This window comes from Xiphias gladius, chromosome 9 (assembly GCF_016859285.1).
Source record: "Xiphias gladius isolate SHS-SW01 ecotype Sanya breed wild chromosome 9, ASM1685928v1, whole genome shotgun sequence".
Classification (NCBI taxonomy): domain Eukaryota; kingdom Metazoa; phylum Chordata; class Actinopteri; order Istiophoriformes; family Xiphiidae; genus Xiphias; species Xiphias gladius.
This window is the reverse complement of record NC_053408.1, coordinates 20108317-20125438: the sequence shown is the minus strand read 5'-3', so window position 1 is coordinate 20125438 and position 17122 is coordinate 20108317. Positions and strand designations below refer to the sequence as shown.

The 17122-nt window shown below is 39.5% G+C and overlaps 1 protein-coding gene across 1 annotated transcript in view; it reads right to left on the bottom strand.

The window, feature by feature from the left end:
• Positions 1-17122, bottom strand: part of LOC120794320 (dynein heavy chain 9, axonemal-like) — a 144659-nt gene that overhangs the window by 97906 nt on the left and 29631 nt on the right. Inside the window, exons 31-35 of the mRNA XM_040135288.1 lie at positions 15058-15297; positions 14662-14822; positions 7899-8055; positions 6830-6934; positions 1233-1390 (exon numbers count right to left, since the gene is read on the bottom strand). Coding sequence (XP_039991222.1) covers positions 1233-1390; positions 6830-6934; positions 7899-8055; positions 14662-14822; positions 15058-15297 — 821 coding nt within the window. The remainder of the gene's footprint in view (positions 1-1232; positions 1391-6829; positions 6935-7898; positions 8056-14661; positions 14823-15057; positions 15298-17122) is intronic.

The window sequence follows — 17122 nt, the reverse complement described above, 5'->3', positions numbered from 1 at the left end:
TGCCCCACGAGCGTGAGGTCAGGCTTTCCCTCCGCAGGCACACCTCTCTATGCATCTCATTTAAGTGAACACATGTCAGCTGACATAGAAGTGAATGAGCTTCTAACTTTCTTTCTGAGTGATTATTTTACGAGTAAATGTAGCGGAAATAGCAGCACAACCGTTGTCTTTAACTTATGCTTATGGTTTTTCAGTCAATATTTTATACATTCGATTGTCTGACAACCGAAACAGAAAAACATGTAAATGAGAACAGCTTTATTGGGAGTTTGGCTTTATTAAATTACTGTATCTGTGAGCAAAGACAGTAGGAGTGAAGCAAACAGATAAAGGGTGGTCCAGCCATATACTAGGTTTTGACTTAGTCTTGATTCATATTAGTTCTCCCCAGCAACTGGAAACACACTTTGATGTGTAAAATTAGTGAAGTTTCCTTTTATGGGCTCCAAAAAGTTATTACAGTTCATCCTGATGGCAAAATAAGTGTCTGTAGAAAATGTTGTGGCAATCCATCTAGCAGATGTAGAGATATTTCACAGGTTAAGAAAAAGTTTAACCGGCTGGTGATGCTTGAAGAAAAGTGACCCACCAAATCAAAGAAGTCCTATTGATATCTTTGCCAAATTCAATTAAATGAAATTGGAAATACATATAATAGTCATTGAGATATTTCAGTATGGATTAATTTAGTAATCCACAGACGTCATTAACAATAGTTTTCAATAGAACAACTTTCTACCGAAGAAATAGTCCCTATATGCCTTGTTTCGTAATGGGGGTGAACTGACCCTTTAGGAGAGTGAAATTATTTTATGTACTGTGGTTTAAAAAATGAGCATTAAAAAGTATGGAATTTGCTATTTTGTACTGAAAAAATGGAGATTCAATTATATTACCAAATTCTGGTGTAAGTTTAAATATCAGTCTCTCCATGCTTAACCAGAGGAAGGTCCTGTTCAGTGTTGTGAGGGACTAGAGCCTCTACTAGTTCATAATTGGCAAAAGGGAAGGTTACAGGTCACCAGTACATCACAAGAAAAATTTATATACTGTAAAGTTATATGTTCAAAGAAAGTTGTAATGTTTCCTTTAATGTTGTGTATTAATTGAAATTTAATGTAATTATAATTTTTCATGAAAATCACATTAGTAAAACATAACAGGAGACCAAATAATGGTATACTGGATCAGAGCTGTGCAGCCCTTACAAATATGTTGGTCAATTTACTCACCTAAACAGAGCCTTTAGGTTCTCAGGAAGCTCAGTCCTGCCAGCATAGCCTGGATTCATCGTGATGAAGATGCCGACAGATGGGCAAAGATTCACCTCCTCTCCCATGAAGTTAAATCTGTGCTTCTTATCTCGGATGGCATCCTGGATACTTTTGACCTGCACATATATAGAACAAAAACACAATACAGAGCAGAATGAATTGTCTCTGCTGGGTATCCAGTTCTTAATGCTTGGAATCCAAACCTTAGAATTTTTTGGTACCAAACAGCATTGGTCCATACCGTCAAGTATTAAAAACTGTTTGTGAAAGTGTTTGTTCAATGGAATAACAAGACTAAGAGTCTACAGCCTTGCAAGCAGGTCTGTGAAGCTGCACCTTGGCACTTGCTTTGAGCTAAAAGTTAACGTCCTCATGCTAACATATTCACGTTGACAATGCTAACATGCTGAAGCTAATCAGGTACAATGTTTACCATGTCTGCCATCTTAGTTTAGCATGTCAGCATGCTAACATTTGCTAATTAGCTCTACTCACAAAGTACAGCTGAAGCTGATTGAAATGTCAATAGTCTGTCTGGTATTTAGTCATAAACCAAGGTACTGGAAAAAAATTGACCTAATAATGGTGCTAGAAGAAAAGTAAAAAGTACTCCAATGACTGCGCTCAGATAACATTGTCAGACTCTTGATGGACAGTTTCATTGTTAAAAAAAGGGTAAAAATATACGCAGCAGAACTAGGGATATCATCTTTTCTATTCCATGTATTCTTCTACCTAGTCATCAGACCATGACTGTCTGTACCAAGTTTCATGGCAATCCATCCAGTTGTTGATATATTTCACTCAAAACCTCAAAGTCCTCACTTATCCAGTGAACTATCTCAACATCTGTAAAACGGAATGGTACAAATGTTTGTACAGATCTTAGAAATCTTTTTATCTCCTACTTTCCTGCAGCAACACAATGACATTGACGTTTGTGGTTTTGGAGGCTTTTGTGTTGTTGCATTCAGTTGTTCACACCAACAAATGTTGTGCCAATCAATTTAGTAGATATAGAGAAATTTCACAGGGTCTTTGAAACGTTTGACCTGCCGGTGGCGCTAGAGGAAAGACAGGTATGTAAGAGTTATCCTTTGGGGACCACGAGTGCTTTCACAAGATTTCATGGTAATCCATCCAATAGGTCTTGGAAAATTTCAGTCTGGCCCAAAGTGGTGGACTGACTAACCAACAGTACTGTATTGGCAAGTACTGTATTGGCAACATAATCATAAGTTCCAAACCATACTCGTCACTAATCACTGTCAATAAACACTCCCAAAAGACACTTCCAACTAGTGCGACCCTCATTTGGGATTTAACCTGAGAAAGTTTGGAATAACTCATTAGCATATCATTAACATCACTCAGCACATACTAAAGTCAATTTGTAACAGCCTATCAAATTGTTACGCAGCATGATCCCTTTTTCGGGGGGGACACAATTTCATCAATATGAGCATGCTATCAGCCTGGGTTTATTGGATGGATGAACTGCCAAGGCTCCACTTGTCTACATTATGATTGAATGAGATATCAGAAATGAACTTTTTGTGTGTGTGTGTGTGTGAGTCTTTGCCTAAAACCCTCACTCCCATCCTGTAAGAAGCTTTATGAATTTAACATGTGTGTGGTAAAAGAGCGTAGCGAGTCGACAGCTGGAAAGAGGAGGAACATCTCTTCATGGATGAGTACGCAACTACAGATCACTCAGTCATACTAACACAACAGGGAGAGGAGGGGTAAATCTCAAAATGCAAAAACAAACAGTGCAGCTGCGGCACAAATAAAAGAATAAAAGTTTTTGTGAGAACATCAGTGGGGCTTGTTTTTCATGTGAAATGACAGTGGCCCACCGCTGCTGTCCTACAGGGATATGAAGCAATATAAAACACCAAAAGCACATTTAAAGAAGTTCAAGAACAGACACTGTTGTGAAAGGTGTGATCCAGTGAGGTATGGCCCCACTCCTTGCTTTCTCTTTGAGTGTACAGACTGGAACTAGCAGCATCAGTATATTCACAGTTCAGACCTGCATTTGCTGAAACAGAGGCAGAACTTCACCAATTTATCTCCATGTTGTTACATCTGGCAGCCGTCTGTTTGTCTCTGCTTTATTTAACATAGAACTGGTCCCACCACCTGTGTTTGCAGACCTGACCGGCAGCCAGGTATGTCGTCGTGCGATGCTAGCTGCTCCCACTTTCAGAGGATGGATTAGGTATGTGTGCTATGGTGAGATGGCTCAGCATTGGTTCCGCTGAAGCAGGGTGAGCGCTGGAGCGGGCTGCCAGCTGTCACAGCAGGAGTTTGACGCTCCTCTGTTCTCAAGGTCTATTTCTCCATGTATAAGCCATCGTGATTTATTATTCATTATGCTACGCAACACCAATTCATTCTTCTGGTACTTTAAAATTCTCTAAGTACTGTAGACTTCCATAGCTTATGGAAGACAACTGACAATTGAATTTCATTGCCACTAAAGGAAGAAGGATGGAAGGAAGGAAGGGCAGAATAGTGACTGCTATGCCTAGTAATTAATAATGATCCTTTGAGGATCTTTATCTCCATTATCATCACGTTCTTCTCAAGAACTGTATACATTTTGCTATGACAGTATTGCACATGCATTATGATAGTGTCTGGGGCAACAGCCTGAAGGATTTGAATACACCAGAGGGACTTATGAAGCAACGGAGAGAGGATCTGTTTGATCCAGGATAACTGAATGCAAGATAGCAAAAAAGCTAGCATCAGCTGAAAAACACAGAATATGGCTGATTTCTCAAAAGAAGCCCATAATCAAAGGGCTAGCTACTGTAGGATGCCCATAGTATACACCACACTGTGTGTGGAGAAAATGAGGCCTTTTTTTACCTTTATCTGTCACTGTGCATGAAGTGGAGACAGAAGAGGAGAATGAAGATGAAGACACTGTCAGAATGATCTATGCAGTTCACCCAGGGAGCTCTAAGATGGAAAAATGGACTATCTCAGGTCATACTGAGGTAATGATTTAACTTACATGGAGGGACACACTCTCAAACCTTCCTTAATTGATTTTTGGCAAAAGGAAGCACTGCAACAAGCTGTAAATACAACACTGATATGAGTAGCATGTTAAAAAAAAGTTGCCTTTTTACATATGGAGCAGATACAGAGCAACATTAGCATTCTTTTGGAGTTGTAAGGGGGCAATAACTGGGTAATTTGCCATATCATTTACAATAGCTCTGAAAACAGATGCCTACTGCAGCTGGAAAAAAAAGTTTGAAAGTGACCCAAAACATTAAAGCTGTGGCTCCAAAAACCAAAACAATGAGCTTAAAGACGCTAAAAAGCTGCACAGAGTTGGGTGATAATTCTCTTTGGGTTTGTGACGATGAGCATTTATAATCATTTGATCCATTATTAATATGTAAAAAGTATTAAAATATATATATATACATAAATTAGTGCAGCTTAAAAGCTTGGTCAACACAAATTACACAAAAACATTCTCATTTACCTCTGGTTGTATCTATGCAAGCAGATAGTTTTAGTTTTATTTGTTAACTGTTTCTTACATTTCTGCCTCCACCCCAAGAAAAAGGAGGCGAGTGGAATTTCATTTTGTGGTGTTCAACGCATTGAAAAATTAAATTTAAAAAAATCATTAGCAATCCAGGAAAAGTGTCTGGATAATCCACAGAACACGTTGTCGACAGTTTTAAGTTGGATATTTTGGGTACAAAGTAGCCCAGTTGAAAACTGTTTACAGTCACTGCTGCCAGACTTGATGGTTTTGTTCCCAAATTGAAGATGAAAATATTTTTAGGTGGCTTGTGATAATTTGTGATCCTTTCTGTAACATCTGAGCAGCTTAGATACATGAAGAGTTAAGGCCAAAACACAACGCCACCGAACAGCATGCATCAAAACAGCTGCGCTTATTTTTTTTTTTATGTACAACCCCAAACCGGTGGCAACTAGGCGGCTAGGCACCGCCCCGTGACACTTCACTTCAATGTCCTATTTCCAGCCTTTGCCGCCCCTGTAAAAACGCACTTCTTTTCCATGGAAAGGCTGTTTCGTACTTCCCGGCTCCCGCAGCAGCTCGACTTCCCTCTCCTCACCTCTTGCTGTCTCTGTCTCTCGTATGTGTACAATGGATGAGGAGAGACTACTTGTTGCAGTCGAGAAATATAAAGAGCTATACATCCCAAGCTCGCATTATTACAAAGACAATGGCAAAAAAAATACTGCCTGGCGAGCCATAGCTCTGGATATCACCTCCTAAGGTGAGAAATCAAGTTTAAGTAGTGGGTGTCCACACATGATTTTAACTTACTATATGCACGTTGTGAAAACATTTTTATGGTAGACATTTTATTAGTATAGTATGATCAATGATTTACAGTATGATCCTGTTCTGTGTCTGGTCCTGGTCCTGATGGCTCACCACTGCACTGCGCAGGCAGTGTGTTTTCAGCTTTACATTCCACTCTATCTGGCTTCTTTTTTTCTCCTAGTATGATTGAAACTGACAGGGCACTGAGTAGACTCAGCGCATAATCACTGATGACTGATGACAAACACTTATCATTTCAGTTCATTACAACAAGGCTGAATTTCTTTTTGTTCTGTCATACCTTTGTGATTACAGTCATGCAAAGCTTAAATTTGTTTGCTGTCTGTTTATTGTAATATCATCCCCAAGACTCTTGAGATGCAGGTATATTTGTGACCCAGCTGCTTGTGTGTGTGTGTGTGTGTGTGTGTGTGTGTTAATTTGACAAATGTGATCATACCCACTTCAGACTAAAAAAACAAACAAAAAAAATATATAATTTCATAGGTGTTTATGCAGGATGGACAAAAAACCCTGTACTAAATAAAATTAAATATAAAAAATTTTATGAAGAGAAGCCAGGTTCAAGGCTCTGATTGGGCTATTTTGATGTCAGTCAATCGAAAGAGAGCTTGCTACTTCACCAACATGATTCATTTGAAAGCAAAAAACTCCTATTTACAAGTATAACATTTTTTGTTATTTGTACACATTTGCAAATCACGGTTGTGCTCAGAGCAATAACATTGATCCAATACTAATTTGTCCAAATTATTGTTGCACATCCTTTGAGAGTTTAAAGTTAGTGCATTCAGAAATGCTGTTATTAGTGCTGAAAGACGTAAGCATCATGAGCAGCGCCACAGGTAAACCAAGGAGGCAGTTTTCCATCCTTGATTCTCAAATCTGATCAGAGAAAGGTCCAATTATGAAGAAGCTCTGGGGTGCAAAGGTGCCAGCCTTGGTGAATTAGTCTTATAGCTGAAGCAATTTAGACTTGCAATCAGTGATGAAGAGGCTATTTACTTGTGTAGTGCTGATTTTCAAAGGTTTATTTTCACCACAACTTGATCTGAATAGACCCCCTTGCAAATAAGATGAAAATTTTCACATTTTAGCTCCACTCGCCCGTGGTGCAAACACACGCTGCCCTCACAATGGAGTCTTGACCTGAATGGGATTTTGGGAGTAACTGAGGCAGAAGAACTGGACTTGTTCTTACCTGTACAGCCACCACAGACAACACCTCCACCGAGATCCTGTTAAATTCGTCAAAGCAGCCCCATGCCCCCGTCTGAGCCAGGCCTTTGTAGATGTTGCCACAGGACTGGTGGACAGAGAGCGAGAGACAGATATTCAGATGGACACAGTGGGACAGGAAGTCGGTCAGTTAAGCTCACTGGTGGAGACCTAGTCCGACTGACTGATAAGGAATGCGATGAGGCAGACAGAGACATATCACCAATTAGACAGAAGATATATGGAAAAACATTCATGGCAGACATCACAGCAGACTGAGACTAATTGAATAATAACAGGATGATAAACAATGCCTCACACTAGTAAAAACAAGGCTCTAATGGCAAAAAGAGAAAAGCTAAAATGTCTACCCCGCACATTTTAGCTTTCCTAGGATCAACTTGAGAGCAGGTGAACAGCCCTCTGGAGAGCAGCTGGACCAGAATGAAGCAGGTAGCTGACTTTTCTTTCCAATTACAGGGCTGAAGAAACCTTCTCTGACGCAAACCAGAGCTAACTGGAGGATTGATCGAACTCTTGTGTGTGTTCATTACGGAGTATGTGTAACAGTGTGAGGCTCTGAAGCCAGCTTCTAGTGCCTGTGTTCCTCCTGGAGTGTATTAGTACCTCTCTCTGACACCTTGCTGCAGTGTGTGGAGCAGGAGCAAATTACATCACAAGATTATGTTTATGGCTCCCTTGACCACTCTACATGCAGAAAGTGTGTGTGTAAGACTACACAAGAGTGCAAAATAAAGCAAGGTGGAGGCTGGGTAAAGAGAGGGCATTTTGACAAGGTTTAGTAGAGAAATAATCAGACTTTAACTAATCAGCTTTTCAGGGGGAAAGCAGGCAAACGGGAGATGAAAAGGAAAAAGATGAAAAGAGAAGGGCGTAAAGGTGGGTTGACAACTTTAATGACAAATGAATACCATATCGCTGACAAAAGCAATGATGAAAGGAAACATGCATTATATGGGCTGCTGTGAATGCCAATTAGCTACGTGCACAGGCTCAAATGCAGATACATGTGCACATGCGCACTAGCTCACCTTGTAGTCCATCTGCTCAGAGCAGTTAAACACGTAGACCATGATGCCGAGGGCTCGGCCCAAGTCTTTGGTAGTCTCGGTCTTGCCTGTGCCTGCGGGCCCTGCTGGAGCTCCACTCATGGTCAGGTGTAGGGACTGGGTCAGGGTGATGTAGCATCTAAATATAGTAGAGATACAGAGACACGGATCACTGCTGAGCTAGCAACAAAAAAGTTGGCTTATGACTGATTCAGCCAACTGCTCTTCCATTTATAAAGATCAGGACAAGGCTACTTCACTTCATTCTTTCACAGTGAGGACCTTGACTACACAGGCAAATTTATAGTTGTGTTATATTTATATTGTAGGTATCTATTAGCATTGTGTCTTAAAAAAGAGTAGGTTGTGGGTGCAGTTCCTGGCACTGGCCTTTTGGGCTTTTTTATGGAGTCTAAAATGTGCCACCAGACTAATTATAGACTTTTTCTTAGAATAAAATAACGAAATAAAAACATTTGAAATCAACATTGAAAGAATGTAAAATGAAAAGTAAAAATGTCAAATGTAAAAATAAAGTCTCTTACTTAATTTTGTGATTCCATTTAAAATTCAACTGTTTATTATTGATCGAAAATAATGGCTCAACGTTTTGGGAAATACACTTATTTGCGTTCTTTCAGCGAGTCAGATAAAGGTTGACACTGCTCTAATGTCTGTGCATTAAGTATAAGTATAAAGCTCACCGATTAAAGGTATAATATGTAACTTTTCCCCATCAAAATGTCTAAAAATGACTAGACATATGTTATATATTTTGTTGAGTTGTGTACTTATACTATCCCAAATGGTTCCAGCAATTTTCAAACCAAGAGAAGTCCGTAATTTTAATCAAGGTAAGAGTCCGTTTCATTTGGTCGCCTGTCAATGGCGTCATATCAGCGCATCAGCGTTGCGCTTGTCTGCCAGAAGCAGTCAAAATTGAGACTTTATCCAGTTTTAAGCCACAATTTTAGAAACACTTTTTAAATCTTATGTCGTTTGCAACTATATATTTGAAGTGGAGGAAGCATTTTAATCATCAAACTTCTGGATCTCAAGTTAGAAGAGAAACAAGCTGAGCAAACGTCAGTGGCAGCTCGGCTCGCAGCCCTTCCAGGACGCTTTTTAACGGGAAACTGCTTTATTCACTTGGTCCGTTTGTTTTGGAGAGGAGGAGACCCTGTGGATAATCTGGCTCCCGGTAAAAACCTCCTGAAGGACTGACACTGAAGGAATCCTAACTGGGTAGAAGCTGACTGCAATGATAGCAATGGTGGTGAAGACAACAACTCCCATGATCCCAGGCTATTTCACAATGTCACCAAACTCTGTCTCTTCTTATTGTTTTGATTGAGAGACCCAGAAATTACATACTGTGGATTTAAAGCGCTGATTGACAATTTGTGTATTTAGAGGGACTTCTATGCAGCATCTCTGCTGGTTGCTCGGTTACCTCACTGTGACAGTAAGACTTCAGGAAGTCACTGCCCTCAGCTCTTGTTTGCCAAGAATTACTTAGTATATAATTCCCTCTCTAACCACAAAATTGTATTTTTTTTTTTTTTTTACATTGCTGTGTCTGTGCAGATTAAACCAATAAATGCAACATAGTAATTAGTGAGCTTTAGAGGGGTACTTTGAACTCTGGACAAAGCCGGGCCAGCTGTTTCCCCCTGCTTTCAGGGGGGAACAGCTACTAAACAGCTGCTAAACTATGCTCTTCACCTCTTGACTCTTGCTCTGTGCTTAACATACAGGCATGGGAATGATATTGATCTTGTCATCTCATCTTGGAAAGAAAGTGAACTATTCTTTTACAGACAGAACAGGAGGAAAGATTTATTACTTGGCAAATTTAAATGTACAGTTTTTCGATTTGAAAATAATTGACGCATCATTTCAATGCAAGTTTAATAATTCACTTTATAAGTGCCTTTTTAAACACTGACAAAAGGACACATAATTAGTCTGGTGGCACAGTCCAAACTCCATACTGTTTCCCAGTCTTCACAAAACTGCACGCTGGGAATAGAGGAACTGAGAGTTCCAAGTAATTCTTGCAAAAAATCTATTCCCTTTCCTGGTCAAAATACATCCAGGAATCCAAGATTTTTAGCATGGGTGTGCCTGTGTGTTTGCACACTGGACTATTACATGAACTACAGTAAAACATCGTATCTACACCATAGTCTAAACATACAGGTCCATCTGTTTGGCAAAATCATTTCTTAGAGTAAGTATGAATGGAGTGGAGTGCAAAATTTGTAATAAAAAATACACAGATGGTTCAATGAGTGGCTAAATCAGACATTCAAGCCTTCAGCACCAGATCAGACTGCAGAGTGGCATTCAACTGGTGGAGCATCAAGTGCAGAAGATCACCATTATGTTACAGATAATTAGGCAAAAACAATTCTCCAGTGCTTCAAATCCCAGAAAAAACATGCATGCTAAGGACTTGACTTCCCCGCCAACTGCAGCAGTAATAATTTCAGTCCAGACCTGTAAAGATTGTCAGTTGCTCCCATGCAACCAGTGAAATGTATTAAAACTGGTCAGAGTCAAAGCAGAAAAACAGAGGATCAGACAATGACTTTATACGGGTGCCATGTTTTTTCCACCTTAAAGATAGCGTACTTCCACAATGAGCTATTTGTCTACTAAACTTTACCACAAAATCTAATCCATAAAAACACAGATACTGTATATTCCCAGGAACTAATAATTAAAAACTTTCAACCCTAGCTTGGAAAGGCTCAAGAATCTACATAGGCCTTCATCAAGCTGCCCCTTTTTTCACTTTTAATGAATGCACAATAGAAAAGGGTTTAATTTCGCAGCAGCATTACAAGGTCTGCTCACAACACAAATGACAAATCCTGAGTTGACAGTCTTCTAACCAGCACTAACAATGTTTTGTGTCGGGTCAACCATCATCACCTCATTAGATGATAATATAATCTAGTCCTGTGCTTTAATTATCACACAGGCTGATTAGTGATGCCAGTAATTGCTTCTGTCAGAACTAACCAACAGCCTGCCCATCTAGTATCAATAAAAAGCAGCAGCATGATGGACGTAAACTGATGGAGACAATCAGGACTTTATCGATCAGAGCTATAAACACTACGGCTTGCCTTGAATATCAATACAGCAATGATTTTAATGAGCTGTTGGTTAATAGATGATGAAAATAAATGAAAATATTGGAAAGCATAACGAGAGACAAAAGCTCAGAGAAGACAAATGATCCCATCTGTATACAGTGTATCATCCGGATACAAGTGCCAACAGGCTTTATGACTCTCCCTTGAAATATGGCCAAAAATCTCACAATCAGTCGTTGAGGAGGCTGGATAAGGATGTCCTGCATGGAATAACTAAAGCCAGATAGGAGACAAGAGAGGAAAACTAAACTGGATGGCTGTGACAAGGTGACTTGTTTTATTACAGTGTTTTTAAAAGAAACAGCTATATATCAGTCTGTTGGTCTGACTCATTCTCCTTCCATTCTTCTCTCTGTGTTGGTCTGTGTGTGGGTTTGTGTGTGTGTGTGTGTGTGTGTGTGTGTGTGTGTGTGTGTGTGTGTGTGTGTGTGTGTGTGTGTGTGTGTGTGTGTGTGCGTACGTGCGTGCGTGTGTGTTAGCTGGATAAAATATTCCAGACAGTTTGCATAATGGTGCAGCTTTGGAGTTCCTGCAGTAAATATTGAGCGAATGCTAACATTTTGTCGATAACATCCCTGCCGTTGTAGATTAGCACGAGTGATTCCTTTAGCCTAATTATACTGCCAGAGAAGGTGAACACACCACACTAAGTATAGTCTGCCTCTAGTAAATGAGCACATATAGGCCTGTATTCATTATACAATATTTACTCTCTTTATGTATGTATGGCTTGACACTTCCTTTATCACTGATGTCATTAACATCCATTTAGATTATATTCATGTTAATAACTTAAAACAATATAAACAGTTGAGACAGTCCTTTTTGACAGGAGAAATTTTGACATATCACAGTAGAAAAAGCGCAAGTGTGATAATAACATTAATGATAGCTGAATTCAATTGAGCTGCTTCACTTTCAGCGTCCTGATATGGTCCCTTTTCATGGCAGACATTTTGACTTGTCATAGTAGGAAAAGAGCAGGTGTAATAATTACATTAACAATGGCCCCATTCCATTAAGGGTCCAAGGAACCCATGTCAGTGAGTGAGCATGTACAATACCAGAGCCCTGGAGCTGACTCTCCTAAATGGAATGCATCCATCATTAATGCTGTTAATTCCACCTGTACCTTGCCTACTTCAACACGACCAAACGTCTGCTGTGAAAAGGGTCTATTGTGCATGTCCTGTCACTGTGACACTGCCATGACTTACTGGGACACTTCAGCAGAACAGACTGATACTAACGTTATCAGTACCATTAAAGTGAACATTCAAGTGAATTAGAATTGCCAGTTGGTAATGGTTGTATGCTTCCGACAACCAGTCTGGGCAGTAAAGTATTTTAGCAGAACATTATGATGTTACAGTGAGGTTGACCTTTGACCTTTTGGATGTGTGTTTTAGGGTTGTCCGTCCATCCATCTATCCGTCCGTCCCATTCTCATGAAGTAAATGTCTCAGGAATACTGTCAGCAAATTTCTTCAAATTTGGCCCAAATCTTCACTTTGACTAAAGGATGAACTGATTAGATTTTGGTGGTCAAAGGTCAAAGGTCAAGGTTACTGTGACTTCACCAAACATGTTTTTGGCCATAACTCAAGAGTTAATACGCTAATTATGACAAAATTTCACACAAATGTATGATAGGATAGAATTATGAAGTGATGAAATTTTATATCCAAAAAGGTCAAAGGTTAACACTTCTGGCCATTATTCAACGCCATAACTCAGGAACAGAAGGTGAGATTGTGACCATATTTTACATTTGGTTGGATACTGCATAGTCTGTAAATGAAGAGAGCATGTTTCTCACCAGAAATTATTCACAGGAATCACACGTCATAAATTTTGCCCAAAAATACAACTAATACGTATTATGAAATTCCTTCAAAGTCTTCACTAGATATATTATATGGGTCTGGACAGACATGGATGTATACTACCACTTGACTGGTTGGCGGAGGCATACAACCGTGAGGTAGTATTTCTAGTTTTTTTGTAATTTGGGTAAACTCACCCTTTAAAATCCTTTAAGATACACTCAAACATCCATAGTGTTATGCTAAAAACAAGGTTTTCAGTTTTAGATTCTGGTTTGGTGATGTCAGGTTTTCACTTGACAGCAGCAAGATGCATTCTTCTCTTGCCAACTTCATTGCAACGAAAGCAGTGTAACAATATCATGGAGCAAACATGTTTTTATCTGTTTTCTCAAGTCATGGATTAAAGGATTTGACACCCAGCTCCTTGGTCCATGGTCCATTGTTGAAATGAAAGCCAGTGGTAAACTATGTGAGTCGCAGCGGGCTGCAGCGAGGGCATGCACCATATGGTGAAGTCTTGCTACACGGCCGCTGATCCAGCCATCAAAGCCCATTGTTTCTGCTTTGTTCCAGCTTCAAAGGGAATACTGGTCAGTCTGGAAAACCACACAGTCAAACGCTGCAGTTTGCCAAAGGGCTCTGGGAGGCAGGTATTCATCTCTGTGTGGTTAAAACTTTATCAGGAATACTGCAGAAACACATGCATGTGAACAAACAAGCTGTTGGCAAAGTGCCTAAGCTGAGTTGTTCTAAAAGGTTTTGCTTTTGGTGGGTGTACATTATGATTCAAATCAAGATTCTTCAAACGAGTCAGATGGTTATTATCATATAAGATGTATCGTCTACTCAGTTTTTAAAGAAAAAAGACGCAACACAAATGGACTTTTGAAAATGTACTAATAATGGATTTTGAATTGCCTTCATGTAAATTGGCAGGTTTGGTCATCCTGCAAAGGTTTATAAGTGAGATATTCTTGCTAAGCAATCGTTTCATTTAACCTTTTTGAGTGAATGATTTGGTTGTCTTTGGCCAACTGACTGTTTACTAAACCCCTTCCAAGAGCAGCAGTAGTCCAATCATAGCCTAGCAACTGTGACTATATGCACGGCAGGCCTGTCAAGCTTGTGTATTAGACTTTAGTGAGAATGATACTTACCATTTAAAGAGAATGGGGGGCAAGCATTTTCAAAACCAAAAACACAAGAACAAAAGTGTAAAGAATGGATTAAACAGTGTGTTTGTCTGCCCTTATTTTATGAAACTTACAAAGACACGATGTCCGGCGAACTTGCTGATTGAGTAACCTAACCCAGCACTACTTCAAGGACCAACAAACATTTTATTAGCCAAGTTATAGGGTTCTCAATTTAAAAAGAGTCAGCTAGAACCATTAAAAAGTCAGTTGTGTTTTCAACCAACTCATGGAGCTAATGTTAACTTAATTAGTTAGTTAGCTACAGCTAATAAGTTCTGCCTGATATAACCCCGTCATTCAACATCATCAAGTTTGTCTCAGCAGCTAGCTTTCTTTCTCACTTCTGTCTGAAATCAAGAACCCACTGTTTCAATATTTACAGAAAATGTTGGTAACCATGCTGTTAAACTGCACGTGACGTGCAAGAATGGAGGCAACAGTAAGCTTCAACGGCTGGTTGAAATAGCTTCACCTATCAGTCAGTTGACAAGCAATCATGTTGTTTTGTTGACTCTTAGTCCAAACAAAGGCACAAAGAATGAAACTTCCATACCTGTCTGTTAGAGGAGTGATGACTAATCGTGGCGTGTTGCCCAGGTATTCGTAGGAGTAGACAAACTGGGCATCGCAGATGCTGGCAAAACAATGCTTCTCCTTCTCGCCCCAGCAGTGTCTCAGCTGGGAGAGCCACACGAAAGCCTGAGAATTCTCCACCTTAAAAAAAAAAAAAGAGTTGAACAGAGAGTGCCAAAAATTAATACAAAGACCAAAATAATCTTTGCTTTTCCACCCTCTATAATGGTAATGAGATACCTTCTTTCAATGTCTTGAGTGCATTACTCACCAGTAACAACCTCTCAAAAAATACATGAACAGTCGCTGTGTCTTTATAAGAATTTATACACTACATGTTCTTGACAGGATTTATCCACCGTGCCCCCATCCTCACCTTCTGAGCGATCATCTTGGCCACCACATCTCTGGCGTGGACGTCGATGGTACAGATCGTCATGACCTTCTGCCGATTGCCAGGTGTAAGCTGGCCAATCAGCATGGAGATCAGGGCGTTGAGCTGGGACACCTGTTTCCTGTAGTACTCCTTCATGGCGTTGTCATAACCCTCCTCCAGACGGGCGAAAGCCATGCCGACATCAGATGTCCACCAGATCTGAGTGCAGGTCAATGCCACCTGAATCCGAGACAATGAAAGAAATCCCAGGCAGATTCAGAAGACAAATAGAGGTGATGGAATTTATGTAGATGGATTCCTGTATTTAAAGTTTGCTCAGATTCTCTCTAGATTTTTACTTGTATCAAAATTTGAAATAAGACAGCATCTAATTGTGAAACAAATTTAGGAACTGAGCCAACAAAGACATATGAACCATATGGGCTTAATATGTGCCCATATGTTTCACACACAAAAGAGAACCCCTTGCCTTTAGATCTCAGAGTTTTCTCTTCATTTCTGTTAGTGGGAAAATTTGGATTGAGATGCAGAGTTAATCTTTGACAACCACGTCTGTTTTTGCTGATCAGTGTGAAAAGTCAGTTGACGATCAGAGGGAGATGTCCCCCTCATGTTTTAGAATACTATTTTCATCCCTTCCTCTTTGAATTTCTCACTAAAAGCTCTCCAAACTGTCCTCTTACTGTCCATCTGTCATGATCCACATGAGAGAAGCTCTGAGTTGATAAAAATGTTGAAATGCTCATTTATGTCACCTTATTTTATGACCATGCTCACACAGCAATAGGCTTTATGAGCACTGAATGCTTAATATATTTTTTTGCCCTGAGTAAACCTCTCAGGCTACAGGATGCCTTAACCTTCTGATTAGTAGATGGCTTTTTTCCTGGCCCCTGCAGCCGGAGAGGAAGACCTGCAGACACTACTGAGGGCTGAAAAAAGTATTGTAACCTTGTCTGCATGGTTTTTGGGGTGAATGGGAAACATAATTTAATCTATGTTTTGATTTACAATTTTACTCCTACAAAGAATTACAGTACACATCAGTCCAAGATAAGATAGTGAAGAACAGTGCTCTTTTTGGTAAAGATATAAATACATTACCTATCATAGATTATCAATTCTCTATCAATGAAAAAAAGATTTTAACTAGGGTTAGTGCACTATAATACAGAAATGTACATAGCATACATGACATTTCAAATTCTTTTGATAGATTAACATTAGTATGGAGCGCATGAACTTTGCCAAAATCTGTTTTTATATTCATTTACATGTATCTGTTTATTTTTGGTTGAAGAACCCCCTGACTGAATGCTGTCTCCCCTCACTACTGAAACCAAACCCATACCACTGCCTAGTGTATTGCTCAACTGGAAAGATGGTGGTATCAAATTCAATTTCTGGTGTTACACCATTTTCTGTGACCTCTCAGATTCTGTGACCTGGTTAGGAATTTCAGCTTTATTGCCCATGCAAAGGCTTTTTTCATCGACATATCCTACATTTTAGAAGCTGTTTTGTTACAAGTGACAAAGATCGCTTTGAAAATATGAGACCATATTTATATACTGTAGATATGATCACAAATTTGGACTGTTATAATAGCCGAAACTGGTGCTAAGCAGTGTGCAGATTTATAGTATCAGAACATTACACCCACTTCATCTGTCGATATTTGGTCAAGCCATCAGCCATTTTTTCATACTTGAATCTGTAGAGGCACAAAAACTGATGGGTCAAAGATTTTGGTGCAACATCAAATCATAAATACACAGACAGGAAAGATCTGTTAAGGAAATGGAACGCACCCAGCAGCTAAATCTTTACTCTGTTAATTTATCAATAAGTTCAGTAATGACATGGGCTGAAACTTTCAGCCGTGTACCACAGTGATGTCAGGCACATATTTTGCTATTCAGAGAATCAAATACTTACTTTTCCAAATTATAAGCATTCCCAGGAAGGAATAAGTGTTCCATTATCTTAGACACACACCTGTATTTGAACTCACTCCCTATCACACATATCTCGTTGTTCAAAA